At 37.8% G+C, this 15,805-nt stretch overlaps 1 protein-coding gene across 1 annotated transcript in view; it reads right to left on the reverse strand.

Annotated features, from left to right (window-relative positions):
- Positions 1-15,184, reverse strand: part of GORASP2 (golgi reassembly stacking protein 2) — a 29,519-nt gene extending 14,335 nt beyond the window's left edge. Inside the window, exons 1-2 of the mRNA XM_057746109.1 lie at positions 14,962-15,184; positions 1,036-1,116 (exon numbers count right to left, since the gene is read on the reverse strand). Coding sequence (XP_057602092.1) covers positions 1,036-1,116; positions 14,962-15,024 — 144 coding nt within the window. The 5' untranslated portion in view covers positions 15,025-15,184. The remainder of the gene's footprint in view (positions 1-1,035; positions 1,117-14,961) is intronic.
- Positions 15,185-15,805: the final 621 nt, after the last annotated feature.

The raw sequence follows: 15,805 nt of genomic DNA on the forward strand, positions 1-15,805 counted from the left end.
GGGAGTTTGGGTTGTTCTGAGCACGAGCCACCCGTTCTCCTTGCTTGACCCTGCAATAAACCTTTCCCTGCTCCAAACTCTGGCGTTTCGGTATTGTTTAGCCTCACTGTGCATCAGGCAGAGGAACTTGCATTCACTAACATTAGGAACAAATTCTGACTTTTTTCTAATAGCTGACTATGGAATTATGGAATCTGCACCCCAACATTATTTGAAATGATCCTGGGCTTCAAGGATAAAAAACCAAAATATTCCACGAGAAGACATATTACTAAACAGAGTTGGTATAACTTTGGTTTTAAAATCTAAAACATTTGCTAGAGTTTAAGTTTAATTTTGGACTCTACTCCTACATATATACTTTATTACAAACTGGCAGGAAAGGAAAATGGAAACAGTATGTTAAATATCTCATTACATAAATGAATAAAGGCCATTATGTAGGTGATGTTGGTAAGTAATGAACAAAAACTTAAGACTGCTGTGAAAAAATAAACCAACCAAGTAGCCATTGCCATAAGAATTTCCTTTACTGAAATTATACAGTTTCCTTCCTTTGGACTTTACTACATGTAAACAAAAAGCAACTTATAAAAAGTGGTTTTAATTGTGCACTTCTGGAACACATCTCTGTCTAGTTTTATAACATTATTTCTATCAATATACCAGGAAATTGAGCTGACAATTTATCTGAGAATGAGTCTTTACTAATCCATTTGTCAATAACCTACAAAAGTCTGATATCTCTGAAAAAGCAACAAAATCACGTCTTTCTGCTTAAAAAAATTAAATATTTAACATATAAAGTAAAAGTCTCCAGTGATTTTCTTCCCCTAAGATAATCACTGGAGTGTGAGGTGTAATATTCTATATTTGACATTCTCAGGTTTACCAACACACAGTTATTTTATTGGTATCACACTCTATATAATGTTTGTAACTAATGAATAAACATCCATTGCAGATAATCTGAAAAATTCCATTTTCAAAAGATTATAAAATACCACAGGCATAACTACAAAAAGCTGAACTTACTAATCTCGAACCATTAATAGAAACAATAAAATCAAAGAATGGCTCCAGTCCAGCTCTATGTCCTGGGGAGTTTTCTTGTACCTGTAAAAAGAAAAATGCCAAAAATGAAAAATGAAAAGCTTAATTATGAATTGAAAGCTAAATTTTAACAGCTATCAGTAAAAATAGATTAATTTCATTGATAAAGAAATATAGTACCCACTAGTTGTCTCATTTTTTTCATCTCCCAGATAATACCCCACAGCTCCCTAAATTCTACTCATTCTTTAAATTCATCTCATATATGAGGTTTTTCCTCTATGGTTCTATTTCACACAACTTTCCACTTTTTGGGGGGTGGGAGGATAATCCTCCCAGCATTTAGCACATGACATAACAGACAGTTAATCATCACAACTGAGCGGCAAATTCAAATTAATTTATTCTATTTATCCCATGACCGGTCAGTTACAAAACTAACGTACGAATATAGCCGTTGTTATCAAGACATTTATAATCTGTTGAGGAACAGGCAAGAAGAAGGGAAGATGAAGGACACACAAACCTCTAATAAAAAGACCAAACAGGTTAAGGGTTATAATGGCGGCACAAAGTTCTAAAGGGAAGATTAAATCGGATTGAAGAAGTTTCACAGAAAAAAAAAAAATTTGAATTGTGCTTTAGGAGGGGGTAGAACTTTCAAAGGTGAAGATGGATAAAGGGATAAGAAAAAACATCTGAAAGTTGAAGAAATAATATGAGTAAAAACCCAGAAGGAGTCTGACAAATGAGGATCATAATATAGTATAGCTAGAGACAACAGGGCGATATGGGATAGAATTATATGCAACATTCTGTATGAATCAGCAGTTTTCAGGGTGTAAAGATCCATGGCTTTCATTGGACTCTCAAAGGGTTTCTCCATGACCCAAATAAAGTGTTAAAACCATGGATTTTGTGCAATTCTTTTATTTTACAGGTGAAGAAACCATTTTATGACTTGCCTATGGTCTCATATCTGGGTAGCGGTAGCGGTGAAACTCAAAAGTATATCCTATAATATTAGTCCAGTAAGAAGGCTGGAAAGAAAGAATGGAGCTAGACTCACAGAGGATTTTACATGGAAGATTAAGATTACCTAGCTTCTCAACAACTCAAATGTTTAGCAACCTAAATTTGAAATGGATTAAAATAAACTATGAAATTTCCTAATTTTCAGTAATATAAATATTAGTAGCTAGTAATGGTAGTAATATGACGAAAGAGCAAAAAGTTAATACAAACCATTTTGCATTTTCTCTAGAATGTTTTCATAACATCTTAAGGAATTTTTATTTTGCTTGATGTTATTAAATACTGTCAAAACTATTCTATGAAAAGAGTGTGCAATGATATTTGTAGGCTGATCTTATATAATAGTCTAAAGAGTTCTAACAGTCAATTCTGAGGCTAATGCAAATAACAGATCCACATCCATCCATACATAAATCTGTAGCTATTCACACAAGTAGCAAACCATTTTAATGGTTTCAAAATGGAACCCAAATTGTTCCCAGAATATGTCTCTCTTATACCAGACTTCTTGGATTAATGAGACTTGATCTTGGATTAATGATATTCATTACTTTTTGGATTAATGTTATCTTTTATTCATTTAAAGCCAAATTATACTATCATTGCCTCTGAAGAAGTAAAACTAGATTTTCTTCATTTGTCACAGTAAGGAATAGTTAGTTGTCTATTATAAAGATGGCTCAATGTTTAACTTACTAAAACTGTACAATCTTCCTTTACACAAAGTTTCCTGCAAATGTGGAATTAAAACATTTTTGTAAATTAAGTTAAATATTATAAGGAATTATTACTTAAAGGTGTTGGCTGTAATAAAAATAATCAGTACATACCTGTATATTTCCTTTATACTCAGTTTTCTTAAATGGGGGATATTTTATATTCTATATATTATCACACAAAATGTCTAGAACCTAAAATGGCAGATAGATTTCTGCACAAATAGCAACTCTGAAAGGAAAATAGTGGCTGCCTGGAGCTATTATGAGACGAAAAGAGAGGTCAAGTCACAGCTAGTTGGCAAAAAAAGTCATGATCCTATAGGTGTAAAATGCCTGTCTATTAGGTTCCTATCAATTAGGTGTGAAATGCCTGAGGTGTGAAAAGAGGATAATTAGCAGAGACCCTAGCAGCCCCCTCAGAGAGGAATTTCTCATTTAATAGGGTCCACATGCAATCATCTAATTCTCTGATTCGAAATGTTTCCAAATGACCATTTTATCTAGAAACCAACTAGTCCATTGATCAATTTCAGACTTCTCCACTGAGGCTGCCAACAGTTTACCTTTTAGTTAAAAAGGGCTAAAGACAGTACTTTTGTAATGTCATCACCAACCTAGAAAGGTGATCTCACACACTGATTCTTATCATGCCACCCTCCAAGTATCAAGTTTTAACCACTATTTGTTTGAAATGGAAAGTTTCCAATAAATACCATTAGAATTGTTCTTCCCCATAACTCAAAAAAGATTCAACACCTAAATTTGGATTCTAAAATAAATAAATAAATGTAAATAATCCTTTCTCTATTTTCCATTTCCATTTGCTACAAACATCAATCTCTCTGTTTCTAATGGACCTTGAAATTAATTTCTTTCCGAAATTTATTTACATCATTACCACCAACACCATTCTGGCAACTAGGTATCTTAACTACTGCTAGGAAACCAGCAGAGGGAGCCCTACGAAATGCTCTCTTTGAACCTAATTCATTTCAAGAAAATTTCCTACATTTCATAGCATGGAAAATAAATTCTGCAACACCACAAATTAAACATCCACACTGGTAAGTTTCTCTGGCAATATTATCCACTGACAAGAATCTCTTAGGCACCTAATCTCTCAAGCATCAGATTACCACTTCAATACTTCCTCCCCTATGAGATCTCATGACTGTTGATTCGTCTGCTTCCTTCAAACCATCTTAATTTAAAAAAAGAAAAGAAAAAATACATATACCTGGCTCCATGGGCTATTTTATTTATTACTGGGCCAAATAGCACAGCAATTTAAGATGAATAGATTAAATCTGAAAGTTTAATAATTAAGATTTTACATGATTTGAAAAAATGCACAGTAAAAAGACACTAAGAGTTTTAGAGCCAAACTGACTTTTTTTTAAAAATAATTTTGTTTATTTATTTATTTATTTATTTATTTATTTATTTATTTATTGGCTGTGTTGGGTCTTTGCTGCTGCACGCAGGCTTTCTCTAGCTGCGGTAGGTGGGGGCTACTCTTTGTTGTGGTGAGCAAACTCCTCATTCCTGTGGCTTCTCTTGTTGCAGAGCACGGGCTCCAGGCGCGTGGGCTTCAGTAGCTATGGCACACGGGCTCAACAGTTGTGGCTCACAGGCTCTAAAGCGCAGACTCAACAGTTGTGGCACATGGGCTTAGCTGCTCCACAGCATGTGGGATTTCCCTGGAGCAGGGACCGAACCCATGTCCCCTGCATTGACAGGCGGGTTCCCAACCACTACGCCACCTAGGAAGCCCCCAAACTGACTTGATTTTGAGTGATGGTTTGCCTACTTATCAGCTTTTTGAGCTTGGGAAAGTTTATTTATTTTCCTGGACCTCAATATTCTCATCTGCAAGGAAGAGATAATGCCATCTACTTTACAAGAATACTGTAGAGACTGAATGAGTTTAAGTTCATGAAATGCCTAGGGAGGACTCTGACATATGATAGGAGTCCTACAAATCTTAAGCTCCCTTTCCTAACTCCACAATCACCATCTGAGGGCAAATCTTTATAGCCAATTAATTCCTGGACACTACATTATTTTTCTGTTTTTCATGTATTAATTATCTCTCACTCCTTAAAAAAAAAAAGAAAAAGACATAGAACATTAGTCAGCTTAGGAAAAGGAGATAAATCATTTTTCAGAAATCAGTTCCATATAGATGTCAGATCTAAAGATCAAACATAAAACAATAAAGTTTTTAGAGAAAAACATTGGAGAATATCTTTGAGATCATCAAGTATGAAGACTTTTTTTTTTTGGCCACACTGTGGGGCATGTGGAATCTTAGTTCCCTGACCAAGGATCAAACCTGTGCCCTCTGTACTAGAGTCTTAACCACTGGACCACCAGGGAAGTCCCAAGATTTCTTAAACTGAACACAAAAAGCTAACCATAAATTTTTAAAAAACTGATAAACTCTACTAAAACTATGAACTTCTGCTCATCAAAAGACACAATTAAGAGAGTGAAATGATATAACATATATCCAACAAAGGAACTGTATTTGGAACAAATTCAGAACTACTGCAAATCATTAAGAAGGAGAGTGAAACCAAAATGAGACACCACTTCACATTCACAAAAACTGCTAAAGTAAAACAGACAAGGATTGGCAAGGATGTGGAGAAACTGGAACCCTCATACATTGACAATGGGAATGTAAAATGGTGCAGCCTCTATGGAAAATGGTTTTGCAGATCCTCAAAATGTCAAATAGAGTTATCACATGACCTAGCAATTCTACTCATAGGTACATAACCAGAAGAAATGAAAACACGTCCATGTAAAAACTTACAAATTTCACAGTTGCTGGAAAGTGGAAACAACTCAAATGTCCTTCAACTGGTGAATGGATAAACAAAATGTGGTACACTTATAGAATGGAATATTATTGGCAATAAAAAGGAATTAAGTATTGATATATGCTATAACATGAGTGAAACCTTGAAAACACTACGATAAGTTAAGAAGTCAGGCACAAAGCCAGGCATATATTGTGTGATTCCATTTACATGAAATGTCCAGAATAGGTAAATCCATAGAAAGTAGATTAGTGGTGACCAGGGGCTGGGAGTAGTGGGGAAAGGGAGCAGCTGCTAATGAGTATGGAGTTTGTTTCTGGGGTGATAAAAAGGTCCTGGAATTAGATACTGACGATGGCTGCACAGCTTGGTGAATATACTAAACAACCACTGAACTGTAAACTTTAGAAGACTGAATTTAATGGTATATAAATTATATTTCAATAAAGCTGTTTAAAAAAGAAGATAGACAACTTAAAGAAATGGAGAAAAGATTTTAGCAGACACTAAACAAAAGAGGGTGGTAAAGTGGTCAATAGATATGAGAATGTGTTCGACTTCAACAGTCATCAGGAAATGCAAATTAAAACCACAATGTGATTCCACTACACACCTATCAGAACCGCCAAGATGAAAAAGGTGGAAAATACTATCATATGATTCCATTTATATAAAGTATAAGAACAGACCAAACTAACTTCTTGTTAGAATCAGGATAGTATTCACTCTGGGGAGTTAGGGGGTAGCTAGGGGGTGACCAGAAAGGGAAAGGATGCTGGTTACATGAGTGTGTTGTTCATGGTACACTTATATATAAAAAGTCTTAAGATATGCTCCTTCTATCCAAAAAGTAGAAATGAAATTACTACAGTCTAAGAACATACACCCAACACCTTACCTATCATGGACACAGTTTGAAAACCAGCAATTAAGTCTAAAAGGACTGAGCAGTCAATATAAAGGCCACAAAGTAACTTGATCTAATACTCATTGTTCTTCACAAAATGAAAAGAAACACCTCTCTCATAAGCACTCTAGAAAAAAACAGCTATAATAAGCAAGATGAAATTTTTTAGACATTTTGTACTCTTCAAGAAGCAAAAAGTGAGTTTATGATAGAAACTACAATAGTGAAGGGGCAGCCATCCCTACTACCTGAAAAGAAATTAGCACCAATGATTAGAAGCTGGATTTTGAATCACCAACTACATACATAAATAATCCCTAATATGGATTCACTCAACTACTATAGGCAGTTTCAGTGGGTTCTGAGATTTAGTGAATCATGACAGAGGAGACAAATGTCAAAACAGAAAAATATCAGAATAGACATATCAAAAATTCATGACTTAATAAGGGTCACCCCAGAAAGAGAGTCTGTACCCATTAGCAGCTGCTCCCCATTCCCCCACCCCTAGCCCCTGATAACCACCATTTTAGTTTCTGTTTCTATGAATTTATCTATTCTGGACATTTCATATAAATGGAATCATATAATACGTGATTTCCGTGACTGACTTCTTTGTGTACAGACCTAATTGTTCTATACTGGTTGCTTTCCAGTAAAGCATCCATCTCTCCTTCCAGGGCTAAAAGTATAATTGTACTAGATTTGGGTCATCTTGCCTGAACCTGTCTCATGTTTAAATTTTGGCTAGGGTGAGAGAGGGACGACAGAGTAGAAGGGAAGAAGAGTTGGGGTGGAATTGGGGTTAAGGCATTCTCTTAACTGTACTGATCCATTTACTTACGTACTTCCAGCTAAAGAATATAGAACTGATACCTTAAAGCAAAGAAAGGAAACTACAGGCTACTTTCTGAGAACAGGATTTCACCAGACTAGGTATTTTATAAAGTGATATACAAAGATACCTAAGTTTCTGGCTGGTATGTGAATTATCTCCCTGAAGTTTTCTAACCATGGTGATGTTTCCATAAAAGTGGCTCAGCGGAACGTGTAACTGTTTCCTCTTTATTAAAGCATTAGCAATTCCTTCTTCACACATAAAAGATAGTTTTAAGTCCCTTTGAATGATTTTCTTTTTACACCATCATATCCTCTAGCTCTCAATTTAATGTTAACACTCTCGCCTTTGTACTGTTTTTTAAAAAAGCAGAGACGTTAAATAAGACTAAAAAATAAATTCAATCCAAGTAACACCTAAATGATGACTCATTCCAACTATACACATAAAGCCTCACATTATATGTGTGTGCTCAGGTGATTAAAATGACAGGAAAAGATTTAGGAACGTGATGTAATAAAAGTAAACCCTAAATTCTTGGAGTAGAGGGGAGCTTTTCTACGTCTGAAAAAAAGCCAATTTCCCTATTTGGGACTTGACACAAATGTGTGGTAAATAATTCTGCAGTAGACTAGAAAAGCTCAAGGCTTACCTGATAAAACATTCTCCTCACATGTTCCACCAAAATAACTCAAAGAGCATGTTTCCTAATTCTGACCCTATGATGTAACTTGTAATATATGAGGAACGTTGAAATAAAATTCTAGTGATAATTAAATGAAATAAAAATCCATTATTTACATCGTAGCTTCCTAGAAAAGATCTGTATGTTAGAAAAATGACGCCGAAAGAAACCAGTCTGCTACAAAAGAAACTAAAACTCTGACAACATGCCACCTCATTTTATACTCTTCAAATACCAACTTGGGTATTTGTTTCTTAGGGAAAGAAAACGTGCTGTGTGACCTTAGGTGATAATCTCTCTGTGTTCCTTTTCCTTAGCTGTGAAGTGAGGAGGCTGACAACATAGTCTCCAAGGTTGAATGACTCACCATGAAAGAAGTCTGTTGCTGTTATCTATAGATTCTACAGCGTAGATCAAACTAAACAAGATCATTTTTAATTATATAGACTTTTTGTCATTTTAGTTCATGTGTTTAGTAACACTGTGGCAAAGCAATGAAAAGGACACTGGTACTCACCTATCTTTTAAAATACAGATGTAAAATTTCCTCAGAAATGAGGAATTAAAATTAACAGGCACATTTATAAAATTAATAGGTCAGATTTGATCCAAAACTTTTATTAAACAGCAGTAGGTTAGGTGCATGGACAAAAAGTAGCTGCTGAATGACTGATTAAATGGAAATACTATTTAAAATATTTACAACAAGTATATTTTAACCAGTATTGCCACTATAACAGTTGTTCTCAATGGGTGACACAATAATGTAAATGCTAATAATAAAGGCACTGGCTAACATTTAGTGAGTTCTTATATCCCAGATGCAAAGTTAAGTGCTTTACATGGAAGATGTCATTTAATCCTCAGAATAACCAATGAGGTGGACAGCATTGTTTCAATAAAGAAATTTAATACTTAACGTACTCAATTTTTCCAAAATATTTTCACATACACTATCTAATGTGGTTTTTAGTAAAAAAAAAAGGTGGAGGAGGCACTACTATTATTCCCACATTTCAGATAAAAAGAAAGAAGCTCAAAGAAGTTCAAAGGTTTGCCCAAGGCAAAACAATGAAGTGATGGAGGGCCACTAGAATCTTATGATTCACAAGGGTGGTCTCCAGTGGTCTACTATGTATCCATGTCCAGAAGGTGACAAGGTTCCTTATTGCTGATAATGTGCTTAATGATCTTTCACTGATGCTTAAAAAAACAAACACACAAGCAAAAACCAAAAAACCCCAGCATTATTCTCTACATGCTGTAGCAAATTTCATGCAATGCCAGGAGGACATACACAGTCTCTCAAAATAACTACTTTGGTTTTGCATATGTTATTTGGAAAAAAGTCATCTTACTTGATCATCACAACTCCCAAGCCAACTTAAAGTCAGATTCTAAAGCACATATCAAATCTTTATGGATATTTCCTAGTTTAGATTGTTAACTGATAATTTATTAGTAAATCAATCAATATAATCCTTTTGGTAGAATATTAAAGCCAGCAAAAAGGAAGTACTGATGTTGCTGGTTATTCTAAGTTCAAGTCTTATGAAAATTTCAGGGGAATTATTAAGAAGCCCTGTCAGTATCTAACCCAGAAAGGCACCAAAGCCAGTTCTGCGTACTCTATTACTTACTGACCGGAGACAGAAACTGTAATTACCTACCAACAGCAGGTTTCCCCAAATGAGGATCCTGGAGATCCATACATTAAAACACACTTCATCACAAAAATACATAAGGGTTGACAAACAACGTGAAACTATTAACATCAGGAAAAGTTTATGTTTAATGATACTGACAACTCCTAAAAGTGTCCTAAAGGTTCACATACATTGTATTTCATGGCATTAATAAAACATTCATTCATAATAAAATGAAGTATTCTGATTCCTACACTTGAAAGCAATTTCAAAGGATGTTTATTAAACAAATTCACAGACTTTTATTAGAAGAGATCAATTTTGGGAGCAGGCTAGAATCTTCAAATGGTGTTTATAAAGCTTTTTCAATTATAACTTTATATTTGGAAAACATCAAATAACCCAACTGTTTTTTTTTTACACCCACTGTTTTCAGGAAGAGTCAGAAGAGAAGGGGCTAATAGTGAGATTTTTATGCTTTTCAAATAGGGGCACGAGTCTAAAAAGTTAGAGATACAGTGTTAGAATAAAGAAAATATTATGACTATTAAATAATGGGACTTCACTTTCTCAGAATAAGTAGTAGGTTGAAATCATACAGGATTTCATGTAGATTACTTAAGTACCATTATAAAAGAGCACATCTATATAACAGTAGATATGGTCTAGGTATTCTGTTTTCTATAGAAATAATTCCACTTACTGTCATTTTCTCCTCTAAGGAGAGTACCTAATGCTGCCCAGTCTGCAGCAAATGGCTCTGAAGATAAAGGCCTGTTATTACACAGGAGACACAATTCATCTCAATGGCCTTTCCTTCAAAACACCCATCATCTCAAAATCTCTCTCAGAGGAAATGATAAGGAATAGTGAACATGGCATTTTCCATGTCCCCATACTGGTGTGAACACTGGTTCCAGAATGTCCTCAGATATCCCCCATTTCAAATGTAGAGTGGAATTAATGTGAATATTTTAATTTAGAAACATCTTATAACGGACATCCGTGAGGCAACTCCAAAAAAGTAATTTTGAAAATGGTCTTGTTGGGTTCACTTGATAATTAACAGAAAATCTAGGCAAGAATTATGTATTCCACATACTTCAACAGCAGTAACTTCTAACAAAACTGAGAAGTCCTGACTAACATTTCTCCTGCTTTATGTCAGAATTAAAAAATGGGAATAAAAGTGGTATGCATGGTGAATGTGGAATCAGACCCTATGCATAAGGGAATCAGAAATACAATGTTCTTTTTTTCTTTTCTTTTTCTTTTGGCGGCGCTGTGCAGCTTGTGGAATCCTAGTTCCCCAACCAGGGATATAACCTGTGCCCCCTGCAGAGGAAGTGAGGAGTCCCAACCACTGGACTGTCAGTGAATTCCTTATAATGTTATTTTTAAAAGAAAGCTCCTGAACAAATTTTTAAATCTTCCACTAGGAGTACACTTTTAAAAAGTAATTTTTATAACTATATTTTTTTGTAAATATGCAAATATTTCAGTCACTGTAAAAAGTTTGGATAATATATTACAGTTTAAAAGGAATAAAAATGTCACCATCCACCAACAATCCTTTTAATATCCTGGCTTATTACCTTTCCATTTTATTTTCCTAGTACTCGAATGTACATGCACATACATGGAGGCACATCTATGACCACAGAGTGTTTTCAAACATAATCTTCACTGAATGCACAGCATTCCAATCCATAGTTAGGCCCTGATTTATTTAACAACTCCTCCTCAGCTGTTGGATATTTAGGTTGTAAAGCCAATATCCTATGATAACGTTTGGTCATACTGTACTAGATTATGTCATATAACTCAAAATCTTTGTAAAACATGGCTAAAGGGCAATGTTAGGCACAGGAAAAAAAAAGATGAAGAAAAATACTTCAACAGTATTTACCTTTAGATGGTAGGGTTATAGGTAATTTAGGTTTTTTGTTATACTTTTTGAACTTATCCAAATGCTCTCTAATGAACACATGCTGATAATCAAAAAACAATGTAGTAATTTACTAAAATAAAAACCAATGTTTATATAAAGATTAAAATTAAATAATATGGGAAAATACATTTTAAGTGAAAATGAAAGGTAGGATTTAAGGTTGTAGATATGCACCTGTAACAGTAAAAGACTAGACAAAGTAAACATCTCACACCAGGAGGTGGTGCTTAACCAAACTATGGTATAACTGACTTACTATGGAGATAAGAGAAAGTGAGCTGCAGATCTCTGTGTGCTACTATGGAAAGACAGCCTAGAAGCTTCGCCAAACAAGAAGACCCCGGTGTTTAACAGTATGTATCATACTATTCTAACAGTTACAAAAGGAAACAAAAAGAGTGAAGGGCGGGTGGATTCTTTTACATGCCTAAAAGGTTTTTGAAAGGCTACATAAACTATGTTAGTTACTTCCAGGTTGAGTATGGGGAGTTGGGTATATAATATGACTGTAACATGAAAATGTGCATTAATACATAAATATATAATAGATAAAAAGGAAAGTACACTGTTCATAGCAGAAAATCTGGAACCATTTCAAGGCTGTCCCCTAAATACTTTTTAAAGCAGACTCTAACAATAGATATGAAAAAATAACGGAAAAAACAAAAAGTTCAATCTCTGAATTGTAGGAATACAGTTTAAAAATAACAGTAATAAAATAGGAGTGGATATGGGTGCCACTATAAATTGGTATTTCAAAACACATTCATGCAAGTTTTTATCACTAGCAAGCAAATGGCCAGGGAATTATTAAAGAAAACGAATTTCTAATTAAATCATTCCAGAACTCGTTAAACACAGGTGATTTTATCCCACGATTATCCTGCCATTTTCACTCTTGGTTTACAAGCTCAGTAATACAGCAGTGGAATACACAACAATAATTTAGGCAATAACAAATGAAAAGATTTTTATATGTTGAGATTTAACATAGTACTTTTCCCCTCTAAAAATAAAGACAAAGAAACCAATTACACGCACTTCCCTGGTGGCACAGTGGTTAAGAATCTGCCTACTAATGCAGGGGATACAGGTTCGATCCCTGGTCCGGGAAGATGCCACATGCCATGGAACAACTAAGCCCGTGCACCAGTTACTGAGCCTGTGCTCTAGAGCCCTCAAGCCAGAACTACTAAGCCCTCGTGCCACAGCTACTAAAGCCTGCACACCTAGAATCCATGCTCCGCAACAAGAGAAGCCACCACAATGAGAAGCCTGTGCACCGCAACAAAGAGCAGCCCCCGCAACAAAGACCCAACTGCAGCCAAAAATAAACAAATAAGTAAATAAATTAAAAAAAAGAAAAAAAGGAACCAATTATAGAATTGGGGCAGAGTGGGTTAGGAACTCAGAAACACTTAAAAAATTCTTCTAAACTAGACGATCTCCTAAACTCCCTCTAATAAAACTCAAATGAAAGAATTATTTCATCTTTTGCAACATTTATGCTTTCCAACCTCCACTGTGCAGGTTGGAAACTCAGGTTGTCCCTAGTGCTTCTAAAAATATTTATAGATTAACAGCATCTGCACTACTCAACATGTATGAGTGCTGATTTACTGCGGTGCACCTATGTAAAGAAATACACTTCAACTTGTTTAACGTCACAGTCATTAACAGAAGTCACTGAATTGGAATCCTCTTGATGTGTAAAGCTTTCTTATAGACTTTTAATGCTCATAAATACTGTGCTTTACCTATCATGTGTTATAAAAATATCACGAATTCCCAAGGATTCATGGCCACAATCAGCAACTGTGAGAATCAGCATAACAGTATGGATAATCAGTATGGATAACATACCCCAAAGCAGAGAACTCAGAATCAAACCAGAGAACAGAGAGAAAAATACTGCCACTAACTTTCACTTCACATCTGGGGTCTGACAACTCTCCTTCCACCTCCCCCATCAGTGTGGCACTTGGGGGTTGGCTTAGCTAAAGAGAACAGGAAGGTAATATGGTTTATTTATACATTCCCTTTATTTTGGGGGAAAATCATCCTTTCCTACCAAGAGTGTAGCTTCAAGAGGGATTTTTAGCAGAGTGGAGAGACAACTAGACATGATAATCCTGAAGATCAGAAAGATGAATGATCACAGCCCTATCAAGCAGACGTCTGGTAATTTAATTTAAGAATGCTGTCTCACCTATACCATGGGACCTAAGAAGATGACTGTAGCACCAGGAAGTGCACTTTCCCACTTTCAGTGAAAATGCTCTTGCCTGTAAGCAGCTAATATCTATTTACACTTTGTTATGTCCTGAAATGGCACTACAGACTGGGGCCACTTTGTTGACAGTCCATCATGTTATCACTCATGCAGGTGTCACAGCACACAACCAACTGCCCACCTATAAAGACTCAGTTCCTTGACGAAAGGACCACACACTCTGTACAACCCAGGCTGTTCACAGCTGGGTCCTAGCTAACGCTTTTCGAGATACTATGTTTCTCTGCAACCTGGTGACTGAAGTTGTTTTCCTTTATTTACCTGGATTTTTTTTTTTTTAATGTTCCTCGCCATTACCTCCTTTACACTGTGGATCTAAACCTTAATCTCCACCACACCCTGAGCAGCCTTAGGAAAAAAGAGAACGGAAGTTCTCCCCGCCAGGAAATGTAGAAGAGGAGGGTTGGGAAGGTCAGGAGCGACACAAGAGAGAAAAAACTACAGTCAAAATCAACTAGATTTAAGTCCGTCAAACCTACTTCTAGGCCATTTCATTTTGTTTGCCTAACTGGCCTTTCCGAACATCGCGACAGCGCCGAGCTGAATTAATACCTGCCGTCGCACCCCCCGCCACTGGTCTGCGGGTTCCAGGCTTCCTTTTCTTGGAAAACTCAAATGCTGCCTTTACCATCACCTCTTTCGAAGATTTTGCCCCCGAGCCTTCCCTAACTTTGGGAGCAAAGAACGAAAGGGTGAGGGCAGAGAAGACCGTGAAAAAACGACGGTTGCCCTCTCCCCTCGGCCGCCCCCGGCCAAGTGGCCGGCTGACTCCTACGGTTCCAGCCCGTCCTCCCACAGCGACGGACCCCCGGCCCGGGGGCCCGGGGGAGGCGGGAGTGAGAGCGGCCTCCCGAGCCGCCCTCGGCCAACGCAGCGCCCGCGGTCGCCTCTCCTTCGAGGGGTCGGGCCTGGCTGCCCCAGGAAGAAGCCCGCCGGGGCCTCCGCCTCCCCGCGGCCGGGCCCCGCCTCCAGCCCGCCGCCCCCCGGCCGCCGTCGAAGCCCTTACCCGCAGGACGTGGTAGCCTTCCGTGCCCCCGCCTGGGATCTCGACGCTCTGCGAGGAGCCCATGGCGGCGGGCGATCAGTGTGGCCGGGCCGGGCTCTGCGCTGCTCCCCGCCCCCTGCTCACCGCACGCTCCGCTCCTCCGCGTAGCACTTGGGACGTGGCACTCGCTACCTCAGGAGAGCCGGGCCGCACTGCCCGCTGGGAGATCGTCGCCGCCGCAGCCAGGGCCGCTTTGACGCCGCAGACAGCGCCACCTGCCGCGAGCCACCGGGAGGCGTCTGAGGGCACGCGGGCGGGGAGGGAGGGCTGGAGTGGAGGGCGGGGAGAGGCCTCCTCATGCTCGCGAGAGAGCAGAAATACAATTCATCCAGCCCCGACACCTTGCTACGGGTCCCTGGGCTTGACAAGATTCATCTAGACGCGTTCCCGCTCTTCCGAAAGAACGTTTGCTTGACTGTAGCTCCCCCTGGTGGCCAAAGGCTGGGACGGGGCTCCTGCTGAAAAGAATAGGGGCGGATGCAAACACAGCGAGCTTCCTGTCCTCTGCGTTTCTAAACCTCTAGGTTTTGTCCCCAGGTTGTACAGAGGATCGTGGTAGTGGCTCTCCGTGGGCGGAGTACCGCTTCCGCTCAGCTCAGCTCAGTTTTATAAAGGAAAATGTTCCCTTTATAAAACACCTGTCCTAAAGAGTCATGGAGGGCCCACCAAAGTTCTCTTTTTGTTTTTGTTTTTTGCCTTCCCTAGTTGTAAGAACAAGTTCAGTAGATCACAACCTGAGCGATGTCACAGTGGGAAACACAGTTGGATAACCTTGGCGTTGCACTGCCTGCTGCTGGGTTCCCCA

The sequence above is a fragment of the Hippopotamus amphibius genome, chromosome 8 (genome assembly GCF_030028045.1).
Source record: "Hippopotamus amphibius kiboko isolate mHipAmp2 chromosome 8, mHipAmp2.hap2, whole genome shotgun sequence".
In the NCBI taxonomy this organism is placed as follows: Eukaryota; Metazoa; Chordata; class Mammalia; order Artiodactyla; family Hippopotamidae; genus Hippopotamus; species Hippopotamus amphibius.